Source organism: Ovis canadensis, chromosome 1 (genome assembly GCF_042477335.2).
Source record: "Ovis canadensis isolate MfBH-ARS-UI-01 breed Bighorn chromosome 1, ARS-UI_OviCan_v2, whole genome shotgun sequence".
NCBI classification, from domain to species: Eukaryota; Metazoa; Chordata; class Mammalia; order Artiodactyla; family Bovidae; genus Ovis; species Ovis canadensis.
The window spans coordinates 71,377,390-71,393,280 of NC_091245.1; the positions used below are offsets into that span (position 1 = coordinate 71,377,390).

At 37.7% G+C, this 15,891-nt stretch overlaps 1 protein-coding gene across 4 annotated transcripts in view; it reads left to right on the forward strand.

Moving 5' to 3' along the window:
• FNBP1L (formin binding protein 1 like) overlaps nt 1-15,295 on the forward strand; it is a 115,408-nt gene extending 100,113 nt beyond the window's left edge. For 3 of the 4 annotated variants that reach the window (XM_069598148.1, XM_069598174.1, XM_069598166.1), the window contains 4 exons: nt 1,145-1,277; nt 1,608-1,702; nt 7,836-7,984; nt 9,327-13,223. In XM_069598148.1, coding sequence (XP_069454249.1) covers nt 1,145-1,277; nt 1,608-1,702; nt 7,836-7,984; nt 9,327-9,505 — 556 coding nt within the window. In that variant the 3' untranslated portion in view covers nt 9,506-13,223. Of the gene's footprint in view, nt 1-1,144; nt 1,278-1,607; nt 1,703-7,835; nt 7,985-9,326 lie in introns of all 4 variants that reach the window. The other variant, XM_069598157.1, reaches the window with a different exon arrangement.
• Nucleotides 15,296-15,891: the final 596 nt, after the last annotated feature.

The window sequence follows — 15,891 nt, forward strand, 5'->3', positions numbered from 1 at the left end:
TTAAAGACAGTTTTGATTTATTATCAAGGATATGTACTTTGATAATTTTTGTTTTGCTTTGGTATGTAAATGGAGCTCAATAGAAATCTGAGGCTGAAATTACTTTGTTTGCAGCAGAAATGTTGGAAAACAGTGTTTGATTACTTACAACTGCAGATTCATTCACTCATAGCTTTAATTTTTTTTCAACTTCATAGAGTTTCTTTCAGTTCAGTTTTATTTTAGTGAATATAGAAATTTGTATATGATGAATAAAGGGTTATTACAGTGATTGGTAACATATCTGCCGTTACACTGAAGATAAAATTGAAGCTTAAACTCTAACATGAGTGATTAAAGAATTCATATTTGAGAATCATCTGAAGATAGGTGATATTAAAGTAGTCAATTATGTCTCAGTGAAACTGGAAAAATCAAAGCAATGAGATCATCTTTAAAAAGAAGGACTGTAGGATGAGATGAGAAGAAATCTTTGATTTTATGAAATACACTTAAGGATGAACAGAAAAAAAGAAGGAGCCAGTGAGGGAAATAATGAGATAAAGGTGAAAGGAAAGAAAAAGAAAATATTACCTCCAGGAAATCAAGGAAGAAAAGAGTATTAGGGGATGTTAGTAATGTCAGATGTTAAGAGTCCAGGAGAGCTAACTGAGGCATAATCTACAGGGGTAAGATTGGAGAAGTGAAGAGTAATGTGAACTTGGAGAGAGGCGGTATAGATGAGTTGGGAGAATGACAATGCTGTGAAGTAAGATAAGGAACACTGGTGGAATAATATGTCTGGATGGGGAAATGTAGTGACTTTGATTTGGGACATGATGAGTTTAAGAATATTGGGGAATACTCTTCCAGCCCTTGATTAAATCTATATAATCTCATTTAGGAAGCAAGAAATGAGACATGAAATCTTTTTTAAAAAAATTCTAAATGTTTTAAAAGACTGTCTCTATAAATTACTAATACTCAGTATATATGTGATCAACTTTGTGCAGATTATCTTTAGTCAGGTAATGTTTCATTAAAGTTAAAGAACTAGGACTCTTAAGATTAGGCTGCATGTGAGTCCCCAGAATCAAATGAAACTCTTTTACCTGGAAACATGTGAAGTGAATGTTTAATTTTGTGGCTTCCATCTCATTTTCAGAGAAGCGCTCAACAAAATGAAAGATGTATATGAGAAGAATCCACAAATGGGGGACCCAGGGAGTTTGCAGCCTAAATTAGCAGAGACCATGAATAATATTGATCGCCTGCGAATGGAAATCCACAAGAATGAGGTAGATTTGTTGTTTAGCAGTTTTGAAAGATAAGTTCATTTTTATAAACTTCTCTATGATAAATTGGTTCTTGCTAGAATTATCCTCAAATATTTTCTTGTAGGGTTAATAATCTAAAAAATTTTTCCTATTTAAAACTTTATGTAAAACTAAATATTTATACTATTTTTAATCAGCTGTAACATTGATCACTGACCAGATTGAAATAGAGATTTCCCTTCTCTAAGAATTAGATAATAAAAAGGCTCAAATCACATTTTCAATGTAGAATATCTTATGAGCTTTAAAGTATATTTATTGAGCTCAGTTTTACTTGTTTTTCCCCCTAAGGCTTGGCTCTCTGAAGTTGAAGGCAAAACAGGTGGAAGAGGAGACAGAAGACATAGCAGTGACATAAATCATCTTGTAACACAGGGACGAGAAAGGTTATTTTTGCATTTTATTTGTATTTTTTGTCCCCCTACCCCCAGACTTTTCTCTTTTGTCCTAAATTTTGGACAATTCCCTTTTTTCCTAATTTGATAAGTTTGGCTTTTAATAACTTAGTCTTTGAACCTAAATAATTTTCTGTTCTTTACATTAGCTACAGGTGAATTATGAGATGTTATTTTGCTACTCATTTCTTGTTTGTAACGCATCTAAACACAGAGGTAGAAACTTGGAAAATTCTGGGAGTTGTAGTCTGGAGGCATGGCCTCCTCAGACCTAGGAAGATTGCCTGAAAGTTTAGATGGAGTTGGGTAGCTTATACCAAAGAAAAATTTAACTGTCAAATTACTCAAAGTTTTATAAAGAAAAAAGTGCATATTGCTAGATTGGATCAGAGCTTCCAAAAGACATTTTATCAAGTTTCCATGTTTTCAGATCATTTGTGACATTTTCTCCCTTTGAATAATATTTCCACCCCTCCTTGTAATAAAATTGAACAAATTTGGACTCAGAGAAGAATTTGAGAGATCTAGTATCAATAATTGGTATATCTAATTACATTGTAATTTGAGCAAATTGAGTTTTTAAAAAATTTTTTATTGGCTTATAGTTGATTTATGGTATTTGTTTCAGATGTACAACAAAGTGATTCAGTTATATGTATATTCATTTTTAAATTCTTTTCTCATATAGGTTATCACAGAATATTGAGTAGAGTTCCCTATGCAATACGGCAGATCCTTGTTGGTTATCTATCTTATACATAGTGGTGTTGTGTGTGTGTTAATCCTAAGATCCTGATTTATCCTTCCCCTTCACATTTAGCAAATTCATTTTCAGTGCTGAGTCTCAGTTTCCTAAAATACAAAATAAAGATGAAAATACCTGTCATTCAGGGTTATTAGTAATGAATGAAATAATGTACACAAAGCACCTAACAGTAAGATACCAGGTAGCAGGATGTTAATTCCTCTTCCTCTTCCTCTCCATTATCACTTTTTGAAAGAGTACATTTCCTTAAGAGATAGTCACAACATGAGTTTTTGTTATTAAATGATAGGATACTGAAAGGGGAACTCCTCGGGTTGGTAGGTGCCCAATATGCTACTGGAGATCAGTGGAGAAATAACTCCAGAAAGAATGAAGGGATGGAGCCAAAGCAAAAACAATACCCAGTTGTGGATGTGGCTGGTGATAGAAGCCAGGTCCGATGCTGTAAAGAGCAATATTGCATAGGAACCTGGAATGTCAGGGCCATGAATCAAGGCAAATTGGAAGTGATCAAACAGGAGATGGCAAGAGTGAATGTTGACATTCTAGGAATCAGTGAACTATAATGGACTGGAATGGGTGAATTTAACTTAGATGACCATTATATCTGCTACTGTGGGCAGGAATCCCTTAGAAGAAGTGGAGTAGCCATCATGGTCAACAAAAGAGTCCGAAATGCAGTATTTGGTTGCAACCTCAAAAACGACAGAATGATCTCTGTTCATTTCCAAGGCAAACCATTCAATATCACAGTAACCCAAGCCTATGCCCCAACGAGTAGCGCTGAAGAAGCTGAAGTTGAATGGTTCTGTGAAGACCTACAAGACCTTTTAGAACTAACACCCAAAAAAGATGTCCTTTTCATTATAGGGGACTGGAATGCAAAAGTAGGAAGTCAAGAAACACCTGGAGTAACAGGCAAATTTGGCCTAGGAGTACGGAATGAAGCAGGGTAAAGGCTAATAGAGTTTTCCCAAGAGAATGCACTGGTCCTAGCAAATACCCTCTTCCAACAACACAAGAGAAGACTACACATGGACATCACCAGATGGTCGACACCGAAATCAGATTGATTATATTCGTTGCAGCGAAAGATGGAGAAGCTCTATACAGTCAGCAAAAACAAGACTGGGAGCCTACTGTGGCTCAGATCATCAACTCCTTATTGCCAAATTCAGACTGAAATTGAAGAAAGTGGGGAAAACCACTAGGCCATTCAGGTATGATTTAAAGCAAATCCCTTATGATTATACAGTAGAAGTGATAGATAGAGTACCTGATGAACTATGGAATGAGGTTCGTGACATTGTACAGGAGACAGGGATCAAGACCATCCCCATGGAAAAGAAATGCAAAAAAGCAAAATGGCTGTCTGAGGAGGCCTTACAAATAGCTCTGAAAAGAACAGAAGAGAAAAGGAAAGATACAAGCATCTGAATGCAGAGTTCCAAAGAATAGCAAGGAGAGATAAGAAAGCCTTCCTCAGTGATCAATGCAAAAAATAGAGGAAAAGAACAGAATGGGAAAGACTACAGATCTCTTCAAGAAAATTAGAGATACCAAGGGAACATTTCATGCAAAGATGGGCTCGATAAAGGACAGAAATGGTATGGACCTAACAGAAGCAGAAGATATTAAGAAGAGGTGGCAAGAATACACAGAAGAACTGTACCAAAAAGATCTTTATGACCAAGATAATCACAATGGTGTGATCACTCACCTAGAGCCAGACATCCTGGAATGTGAAGTCAGGTGGGCCTTAGAAAGCATCACTATGAACAAAGCTAGTGGAGGAGATGGAATTCCAGTGGAGGTATTTCAAATCCTGAAAGATTTAACTTACATGCAGAGTACATCATGAGAAAGGCTCGGCTGGAAGAAGCACAAGCTGGAATCAAGACTGGGGGAGAAATATCAGTAACATCAGATATGCAGATGACACCACCCTTATGGCAGAAAGTGAAGAAGAACTAAAGAGCCTCTTGATGAAAGTGAAAGAGGAGAGTGAAAAAGTTGGCTTAAAGCCCAACATTCAGAAAACTAAGGTCATGGCATCTGGTCCCATCACTTCATGGCAAATAGATGGGGAAATAGTGGAAACAGTGTCAGACTTTATTCTTCGGGGCTCCAGAATCCCTGCAGATGGTGACTGCAGCCATGAAATTAAAAGATGCTTACTCCTTGGAAGGAAAGTTATAACCAACCTAGATAGCATATTGAAAAGCAGAGATATTACTTTGGCAACAAAGGTCCGTCTAGTCAAGGCTATGGTTTTTCCAGTGGTCATGTATGGATGTGAGAGTTGGACTGTGAAGAAAGCTGAGTGCTGAAGAATTGATGCTTTTGAACTGTGGTGTTGGAGGAGACTCTTGAGAGTCCCTTGGACTGCAAGGAGATCCAACTAGTCGATCCTAAAGGAGACCACTCCTGGCTGTTCATTGGAAGGACTGATGCTGAAGCTGAAACTCCAGTACTTTGGCCACCTCATGTGAAGAGTTGACTCATTTGAAAAAAGACCCCGATGCTAGGAAAGATTGAAGGCAAGAGGAGAAGGGGATGACAGAGGATGAGATGGTTGGATGGCATCACCAACTCAATGGATGTAAGTTTGAATGAACTCCGGGAGTTGGTGATGGACAGGGAGGCCTTGTGTGCTGTGATTCATGGGGTCGCAAAGAGTCGGACACGGCTGAGTGACTGAACTGAGATTAAAATAATCTAATCTCTCTGGTTTGTGTTATTAAGAATTTAGCTTCCAGACATACTGAAAATACTGCAAAATCTAATCAGGCAAATTTTACCATTATTAAAATCTCATTCAGTCATCTGATAATTTGGCAAAATTAACATTTTTCTCTTTTGAAGTAAAAATTTACCAACAAATTGTCTTTGGCTTACCTGCTCTTTTGGATTTTCTTAGTTACTAACTTTCCTGTTAATGTGATTGATTGGAAATCAATTTTCCTAGGAGTCTTTTGATTTTCAGTGACAGGATGAATCCTCTACCCATACTGACTTAAACAGAAAAGGAATTGTGTTGACTGACTTTAGGGAGAGCTTGATCTAGGAACTCAGATGATATCTTCAGTTTTCCATTTCCACCTTGCAGTTCTGCCCTCAACTGTATTAACTTCATTTTAAGGCTCTGTATCAGTTCAGTTCAGTCACTCAGTCGTGTCTGACTTATTGCAACCCATGAACCGCACCACGCCAGGCCTCCCTGTCCGTCACGAACTCCCAGAGTTTACCCAAACCCATGTCCATTGAGTTACTGATGCCATCCAACCATCTCATCCTCTGATGTCCCCTTCTCCTGCCTTCAATCTTTCCCAGCATCAGGGTCTTTTCAAATGAGTCAACTCTTCGCATCAAGTGGCCAAAGTATTAGAGTTTCAGCTTCAACATCAGTCCTTCCAATGAACACCCAGGACTGATCTCCTTTAGGATGGACTGGTTGGATCTCCTTGCAGTCCAAGGAACTCTCAAGAGTCTTCTCCAACACCACAGTTCAGAAGCATCAGTTCTTGGTGCTCAGCTTTCTTTATAGTCCAACTTTCTCATCTGTACATGACTACTGGAAAAGCCATAGCCATGACTAAATGAACCTTTGTTGACAAAGTAATGTCTCTGCTTTTTAATATGCTGTCTAGGTTGGTCATAACTTTCCTTCCAGGAGTAAGCATCTTTTAATTTCATGGCTGCAATCACCATCTGCAGTGATTTTGGAGCCAAAAAAAAATAAAGTCAGCCACTGTTTCCCCATCTATTTGCCATGAAGTGATGGGACCAGATGCCATGATCTTAGTTTTCTGAATGTTGGGCTTTAAACCAACTTTTTCACTCTCTTCTTTCACTTTCATCAAGAGGCTCTTTAGTTCTTCTTCACTTTCTGCCATAAGGGTGATATCATCTACATATCTGATGTTATTGATATTTCTACCAGCAGTCTTGATTCCAGCTTGTGCTTCTTCCAGCCCAGCGTTTCTCATGATTCACTCTACATATAAGTTAAATAAGCAGGGTCACAATATATAGCCTTGACGTACTCCTTTTCCTATTTGGAATCAGTCTGTTGTTGCATGTCCAGTTCTTGTTGCTTCCTGACCTGCATACAGGTTTCTCAAGAGGCAGGTCAGGTGGTCTGGTATGCCCATCTCTTTCAGAATTTTCCATAGTTTATTGTGATCACACAGTCAAAGGCTTTGGCATAGTCAATAAAGCCGTAATAGTTATTTTTCTGGAACTCTCTTGCTTTTTTTTATGATCCAGCAGATGCTGGCAATTTGATCTCTGGTTCCTCTGCCTTTTCTAAATCCAGCTTGAACATCTGAAAGTTCACGGTTCACATATTGCTGAAGGCTGGCGTGGAGAATTTTGAGCGTTACTTTACTAGCGTGTGAAATGAGCACAGTTGTGCAGTAGTTGGAGCATTCTTTGGCATTGCCTTTCTTGGGATTGGAATGAAAACTGACCTTTTCCAGTTTTGTGACCACTGCTGAGTTTTCCAAATTTGCTGACATATTGAGTGCAGCACGTTCACAGCATTATCTTTTATGATTTGAAATAGCTCAACTGGAATTCCATCCCCTCCACTAGCTTTGTCCATAGTGATGCTTTCTAAAGCCCACTTGACTTTACATTCCAGGATGCCTAGCTGTAGGTGAGTGATCACACCATTGTGATTATCGGGCTTGTGAAGATCATTTTTGTACAGTCTCTATATGGTGATCTTCTAAATCTGTACGCTCCTATTTCTCCAGGTTCGGGTCCAGTGAAAAAGGAAGGGATTTTCTCTTTCAGTAATCCCAAACAAGAGTCTGTTACACTTTACTGAGTTACATGCCTACCTGTGGGCTATTCACTCTGGTCATGCAAGTTCTCTGCTAAGATAGATCTTCTTGAGCCAGGGCAGAGCAACTCTACCTGAAGCCTGTGAACTGAACATAGGTCTGGGTGGGTCCTCTAAGAAATTTTAGTTTTCTTGCAAAAACGGTGGATGAATCCCTCCATCCCTCTTGAATCTGGGGTGATAAAAACCAACTATTCATGACATTTTTCCATTTTATCTCTGGACCCAGTGATAATGAGACATATTTACTAAGTACATGTTATGTGCCTAGAACATTATTATCTCTACTTTTTTTAATTTCAGAAAATCCAACAAAGAAGCATTTTGAATTAGAAGCCATGCACACACACAGACACACACATTTCAAAATTTAAGAAAATAAAGGCTTAATTGGGAACTGTATCATTGATTTTTGATTCTCTGAATTGATCTTGTGGAGATCAGTTTGTAGATGATATAAAAAGTTCCCATCTTTGTGATACTTGATGAGACATAATTTTGTTTTATAGTCCTGAGGGAAGTTACACCGATGATGCAAACCAGGAAGTTCGTGGACCGCCCCAACAGCATGGCCACCACAGTGAGTTTGATGATGAGTTTGAAGATGATGATCCCTTGCCTGCTATTGGACACTGCAAAGCTATCTACCCTTTTGATGGTATGATTTTCTTAATGCATTATATTTGATAAAATTGTTTCCTTAAAGTCAACATGTGTACTGAGTCCCTGTCTGTATAGCTAAATACAATCACTAGAAAATTATCCAGGCTTGTTAGTGTGAATATTAACTACATTACAAATACAGAGATGTTCCTTCTATACATGGCATTGAAAGAAAATTGCCTATGTTACCAGTATGCTAATAAAGATTATTGTTTAATTATCAACTTTGGGTGATAACAGAATTTCCCAAAGAGACCTTACTAATGTACTCATCAGAGCTGAAGCTGCTTGAGCGTATAGCTCAACCCAGAAGGTGGAAGGCTGGTAGATAACACTTCATGCTCTTCCTTGTAAGTTGCTATCATTGAGTGGCTGGTATAAGGCAAATGGCACAGCTGACTGCCGCTACCATATCCTGAGTCTGTCGGCCATATTTTCAAGTGTGGGAAGGAGAAAATGTACCTTCTGTATGTGCCTTCCTTCTCCTGTGATAGTTGGAGAACAAACTGTGAGGGAAGGAAGGTGTGGTCCTGTCACACATTTTTAATTACCCTTTTCTTTCTTGGACTTTGAAAAATGGTTTCCTTCATTTCACCAAGAAGTAGGTAACACCTTCACAAAGAAGTTGATATAAAATGCTGTACGGTTTAAGGTCCTTCCCTACCCGTCTATGGTTTTGGTTTTTTAATTGAGTAATTTTCAGTTATTCCTCACTCTGAGAAAATTGTGTTAAGTAAGATCTTGTTGTAATGTAGAGAGGAAGGGAAGAATTTAGCAAATGTTAAATAAAGATTCATTTGTGAAAACTGTTACTGTTAAGCAGCTTGGGAATGGCTAAGGGATTGGGAAGAAAGAGAGGCCTGAGGCTGATGAGTTTTGAAGGAGATTTGTGCTTTATAACTATGATCATTCTGCTACAATTATATTCTTCCCTTATTTCTTCCAACCCTTTCACTGTCTTGTTACTCTTTTCTTGATCTAAACTTCATGAATTTTCTAGATAGCACTGCCACTCAAATTTGAGGAAAGAGTTAGAGTAGTGAAATAAAACCCTGTCAAATCATACAATATTGTTGTAGCTCAGATATTTCATCTTTCATGGTGCTGCTGTTAATGCCAGCCTCACAGGGTTATTCTGCGGTTCAAACGAGATAAGTCTATGAAAGTGTTGGGCAAACTACAAAGCATCATGGAGGCGTTGGTAATGAGAGTCAGTGTGCTCATAGTTCTATTATATTGAAATCTAGCAGGGTTTCACATTGTTTTGTATTTGTAACTTTTATTCAAAATTGTTGTTACGCTTAAATTATGGTTGTGCTATGAAAACTCTCATTTAGGACATAATGAAGGCACTCTGGCAATGAAAGAAGGCGAAGTTCTGTACATTATTGAGGAGGACAAGGGTGATGGATGGACAAGAGCTCGGAGACAGAATGGTGAAGAAGGCTACGTTCCCACATCATACATAGATGTAACTCTAGAGAAAAACAGTAAAGGTGCAGTAACTTACATCTAAACTAATTGGCAACTTTGTAACACATATGACATAGGAATGATAACAAAATGCAAACACAGTCAATGGGTGGGAAAACATAAGAAAGCTTAAAGGGCATCCAAGATTTATTGTTCACTATGTGAGCTGAGCGTAGGCTCGATCTTAGAGATGTGAACATTACCACAAGAAGCTGTTCTTGTGACGCTTTACCATTTGAGTGATGTTGGTGTGAAGCTTAATTGATGCCTTTTGCTCTATGTTCTGCTTAAGTCTGTGTTAAGGACTTGTGCTTTTCTGCAGTATAAATCATAGAATTTGATCTACTGGGCAGGAATCCATAGATAGAAAGCTCCCTACCCTGTTACACTTTGCTTCAGGAAACAGTGATGGTAGTGAACTCAAGTGAAACTGCACTGAAATGCTTGCTGATGCCCAGAAGAGTGGTTTGGTATAGGAGTTTGAAATTGTAGCTCCAGTTTCTAGGAAAAAGTAATAATAATCCGCTAATGGATAAAATACGAATGTAATCATTTTTGGTTTTGTCCCTGTTCTTAATTTTGGTTTCCTAAAGGAAGAAAACAGGCATGCAGCACATAATCTATTTTGTAGTAGGCTAATTGAGAGATGCAGAATAAATGGGCCTGGTCTTGCTCTTAAGTGAACAAAACGGCTTTCTTTTGAGACCCAAGGATATTTTCAGGTTTTCTAGTAATTTTCAGTAATGTACAAGCTTTCTTCTGAATTAATGCTTGTATTTTTCATCTTGAAATGTCTTTTGAGAAATGTCACTTTAGTGATACTGCATTTAGCAGTTATACATAGGAAGTGAAGTGAAGTCGCTCAGTCATGTCCGACTCTTTGCGACCCCATGGACTGTAGCCTACCAGGCTCCATCCGTGGGATTTTCCAGGCAAGCATACTGGAGTGGGTTGCCATTTCCTTCTCCAGGGGATCTTCCCGACCCAGGGACTGAACCCGGGTCTCCCACATTGCAGGCAGATGCTTTACCCTCTGAGCCACCAGGGAATCCCATACATAGGAAAGTGTATTCTAAATAAACTAAGATAGATGAAATCTTGCATGGTGGGGAAGTACTGGCAAATTTTGCCTGAAAGAAAAAATGACTTTTTTTCACTAACTGGGTTGGAGGAATATATCTGTACTGTCATCGAGGGCATTTCCTCATTTTAACTGAATTGTCAGTTATTAGGATAGTTTTTTTTCCAACTAATTTTAATAAGCATTTGTGGGAAGCACTGTACAGTCAAGATAGGCAGTGCTAGTTGTCTAGGGAAGTAAAGTGAAGAAGCAGTTGAGAGTGGTCTTTAATTTTGCTCACGTTCCAGCATTTTTTGGTGTTTTTAATAGCTGACTATAAAATGATTTTAGAGACATTTGGGATGGACGCTTTAAACTGGACATCCCTTTTGGTCTTACCAAAGGTCTTCAGTAATTGTTCTTTTCTTTTTCCTCCTGGACTGCAGGTTCCTGAAGAGGGTTTCTGAGGAAATGGGCAAGATGTTGAAGGAGGTTACATGCAGCTGCTTTTGGGGGGGGAGGTGTTAGAATTGTCAGGCTCAGAGAGAGTGAGAGAAGCAAGTTGCATGAGTGCATGCAGACATGATTATTTTTTACTAACTTCATTAGCATTTCCATGTGTTGTTTTAAAAAATCATTGTAATACCAACCCTTAAATTTGTCATTTATAGTTATTCATATAAAGGAAAAAAAGCCAACAGTGGCTAACCTTTTTTTCCATCTGTTTTACTGATGTTCAAATTAAAAAGAATGCAGAGCTCTTATTAAATTTGACTGTCCTAACAGGACTATCCGTCCGAGCTCTGTTTTAATTGGCTTTTAGACCCATTGTCTGTCAGAATCCTTGCCATTTGTCAGTGTCTGCCTGCGCCACCTCTGTGCTTGCTTAACATCCTGTTGCATGTCTAGAGTGATCGGGTTTAGATTTTTAGGCATGTCTTTATAATCCCTTGTTCTTGTCAAAGCCTTTGTTTTGTTTTACATTTGTAGTGCAAATCACTGTCAAACATCTCCAGCACTAATGTTTCCATCCTAGTATTTGTGTACGCTGCTATAATGTCCCCACTACAGAACATTCCAGTTTTGGCATTATGAAGAAGTAGTTTGTGAACCTGCAGTATTTATGATCAGAAAAAGAAAACATCTCTGCTCTAGCCTACAGCCCAGTTGAAAGAACTCTTTGAAACATGATCGATCTTCAGCCCCTCAGTCTGGGAAGAATCTATAGTCAGCAATGAAATCCTGGCATAATAAACACAGAAGATACTCATCGCCTCAAGACAAAGGACTGTTGTCAGAAGTCAGCTGCTTCCATTCAAATGCTGCCTTAAACTAGAGTGCCTAAATCTGTTGATTGCCAACTCTACCACTACAGTATCCCACAAAGGGCTTCATGTGTCAGCTAAGTGTGACCTCCTTTAACTTGGCAGTGCTGCTGCAGCTGCTGTACAACCTCCACTGGGGGCTTTTAGAGCTCTGCCACGTTCGATGGTGCATCTTCAAATTTACACATCAAACTAGAGACATGTCCGAGTCCATTTTACTTTACTCAGTGTTTTCAATGAGAAGTTTTATGGACCTTTCCCCTCATTGTCTTTTGATTTGGGGTTACCGTGTTCTCATTTGATTATTACAGTGATAGTCTGTTTCCAAGTGATGATTTTATTTGAACTGGATAAAATATAGTGAAACTTTGTAATGATCTATGTGCACTTTTACTTGTAAAATGGGAGTTTCTGTATGTTTATACTTGTATATATAATTGTCATCAGTGCCCCTATTGCTCATGTTGTCCTGCCTTGCATTTGTGATTCTGTTAATGACTTGTATCTTAACTGATTTCTTGGTGGCATTTAATAGGGAGGTGGGTGGGGGAGGGGGGAATATTTGTAACATGGAAGATTGATTAATTTGATTCTTTACTGTTTTGAGGGAGGAAAGAAAACGTGAAATGGTCTATGTATTGTTGGATTTCAAGCAATATTTTAGAAGCTGTGTGACTGCTTTAATTTTCCCCAGTGTTATTTGAATTGTACTACCAGTTATATTAATACTAAAGCTGGATGACAGTTGTGTGAAAGTGGATGCCATTGTAAGATCAAGTATGCCCCTATCACACAGCTGACATACAGTGTATTACCTTTAAGGCTAGTAAACTATGAAGTTTTAGATTTTAAATCTTGTTACAGGGTTATTTATATAATGTGACATTATTCAGTACTGACAGACTACATAAAGTAGTTTTAAAATCCAGTGCTATTTTTATTTTCAAGGTTAGCAATGAAGAGGAAATGTGATCTGGCTGTGTTTGTCTTCTGTGCAAAGCCTGAAGTGCTTGTGTTTTTTTGGCTAATAGCCACAGAGGGCAAAGTTTAAGGCTTTCTTGTGAGGACTAACTGTCCTTTTCAAGCTACTGTTTGTTTTTCTTAAAGCAGGATTTGCTTCCGTAGGAGGCAAATTCCTTCATGTGGAATAGTGCAACCTGTATATGGATTATTACAATAAGGAAGACATTTGTACTTGCACAGTTTAAATCATTCTTAAATTTGAACATGTGAATTGTCCAAAAGAAATCTTTAATTTTTCAGTAATTTTTACTCTTTCTGTGCACATGTTGATTTCTTAATGTAAATGCTTTGTTTAAGATAGTGTTCTCTGTTGAGAATATTTTCATGGAATAAAATAATCTTTTCATGGTCCATTAAGGTGTATAGAATTATCTCTTATTATCGCTATGTGAATTAAAGCGATGTATTGGTTTTGTTATTGAATGTGCTATGCTCCAGGTAATACAACGTAGATGGCTACATTCCATAAATGGCAGCAAGTTTTGCAAAGCAGTTTTGAAAGTTATATTCTAGTTTTAGTTTCTCTCAGGCTTTCCTAAAGAAAAAATAAGTTAACTTTCTTTACAGTGAATAATAATTTGCATTTTTTAATCTTAGTTTTACAGTAGCTGTGTTAGACTTTTCCTTTTACACCAGCTTATCCCCTGCAACCATAAGAACTGTCCCTATACTACATAGCTTGTTCGAGTCTCAGGCTGGTCAGCATTTCCCATGCTTCTGCTCTCCTAATCAGTCAGAGCGAGTGCCTCTGTCTTCATGGCATCTCAAAACATGGAAGCAGAATGTTGGCCACGGTTGGTATCACATCCATGATTTTAGGACGTCTTAATTTCAGAAGATGAGCCTTTTTAAAAGGACAAATACAGATCTATGATTAGTAAGTTCTAGAAACTATAAAAAGGAATGAAACTCAGAGTTGATCCTGAACAATGAGGGGCTGTAATTGTTGAGATGAAAATTTAGAGATCCATGCCAAGCTTGTAAGCAGGGACATACACAAAACAAAACATCAGGATAACAACGCCTATCAGAATACTCAACAATGAAAAGGACTTTTACTATCTGAACCGAAATCAAGGAAGTCATATCTTACTTGGTAGGGAAAGATAACACCCTTAAAGCAGTATTAAGGAAAGAGTAAAAGGATCTCCAGACTTAATGTAAAGGTTAGATTTTCTTTGTGAAGAACGTATTAGTGCAAGTGAAAAAAATATACATATTAAAAAAAAACCCACCAAAACTACTTCAATGAGCTCATATACCTGGGATCAAATATTGGGTTGGCTAAAAGGTTGGTTTGTTTTTTCCCATAAGATGGCTCTAGCAGTGCTTAGTTTTAACAATTTTGTTAGATTGTATTGTAACACCTGTCATATCAGCATGCATTCGAAAAAAGAAAATTGGTGAATTTTTGTGTAGCCATTTTCATATTGAAGATGGAAGGAAAAAAAGCAACAATTTAGGCATATTATGTTTGTTATTTCAAGAAAGGTAAAAAATACAAAAAAATGCAGTTTATAGAGAAGGTGCTGTAATTGATCAAATGTGTCAGGAGTGGTTTGTGAAGTTTTGTGCTGGAGATTTCTCTCTGGACAAAGTTTCATGGTCTGTTGGAACAGTTGAAGTTGATAGCAATCAAATCAAGAACATTATACCACACGGGAGATAGCCAGCATACTCAAATCAAGTGTTGAAAATCACTTGCACCAGCATGGTTATGTTCATCTCTTTGATGTTTGGGTTCCACATAAATTAAGTGAAAAAAACCTTCCTGATCATGTTTCTGCCTGTGATTCTCTACTTAAACATAATGAAAATGTTTTACAAATAGTGATGGGCAATGAAAAGTGGATACTGTACAATAATGTGGAATGGAAGAGATAACAGGGCAAGCAAAATGAACCACCACCAACCACACCAAAGGGTGGTCTTCTCCCAAGAAAGTGATGTGTGTATGGTGGAGTTGGAAAGGAGTCGTCTATTATGAGCTCCTTCTGGAAAACCAGACAATTCCAACAAGTCCTGTTCCCATTTAGACCAACTGAAAGCAATCACTCAAAATGTCCAGAATTACTCAAGAGAAAACCCATAATCTTTGATCAGGAGAATGTAAGACTTCATGTTTCTTTAATGACCAGGCAAAAACTGTTAACAGCTTGGCTGGAAAGTTCTGATTGATTCACCTTATTTACCAGACATCGTGACTTCCAATATCCTGTTTTTCTGTCTGTACAAAATTCTCTTAATGGAAAAAATGAAAAAAATTCCTCGGAAGACTGTAAAAAGCACCTGGAACAGTTCTTTGCTCAAAAAGATAAAGTTTTGGGAAAATGGAATTATGAGGTTGCCTGAAAAATGGCAGAAGGTAGTGGAACAAAATGGTGACTACGTTGTTCAATAAAGTTCTTGGTGAAAATGAAAAAAATGTGTTTTTTGTTTTTTTTCTTTACTTAAAAACCAAAGGAACTTTTCAGCTAATCCAATATATTCCTGGGTATAATCACTGTCTGTAATCAAAGAAACTGTATAGACAATGTAAGAGATGCCAAAAGGTGGGGGATGAGAAAATATAAATTAAAACATTTTTTTAATTGATTTAAATGTGTTAATTTCTGCTGTACAGCAAAGTGATTCAGTTATACAGACATATATATATTTGTATGTTCTATGTACACAACACAGTCTTTTAAAAATTCTTTGCCATTATGGTGTGTCACATGACATTGAATATAGTAGGACCTTGTTGTTTGTCCATTCTCCATTTACAAGTTTGCATCTGCTGATCCCAGACTCCCACTCCATCCCTCCCACCTCCCGCAGCAACCGCAAGTCTGTTCTCTAAGCTCTTAAGTCTGTTTCTATTATGTAGATAATTTCATTTGTGTCATATTTTAGATTTAACATAAAAGTGATATCACATGGTATTTGTCTTTCTGACTTAACTTGATAATGATGACAATCTCTAGGTCCATCCATGTTCCTGCAGATGGTATTGTTTCATTCTTTTTTTACGGCTGAGTA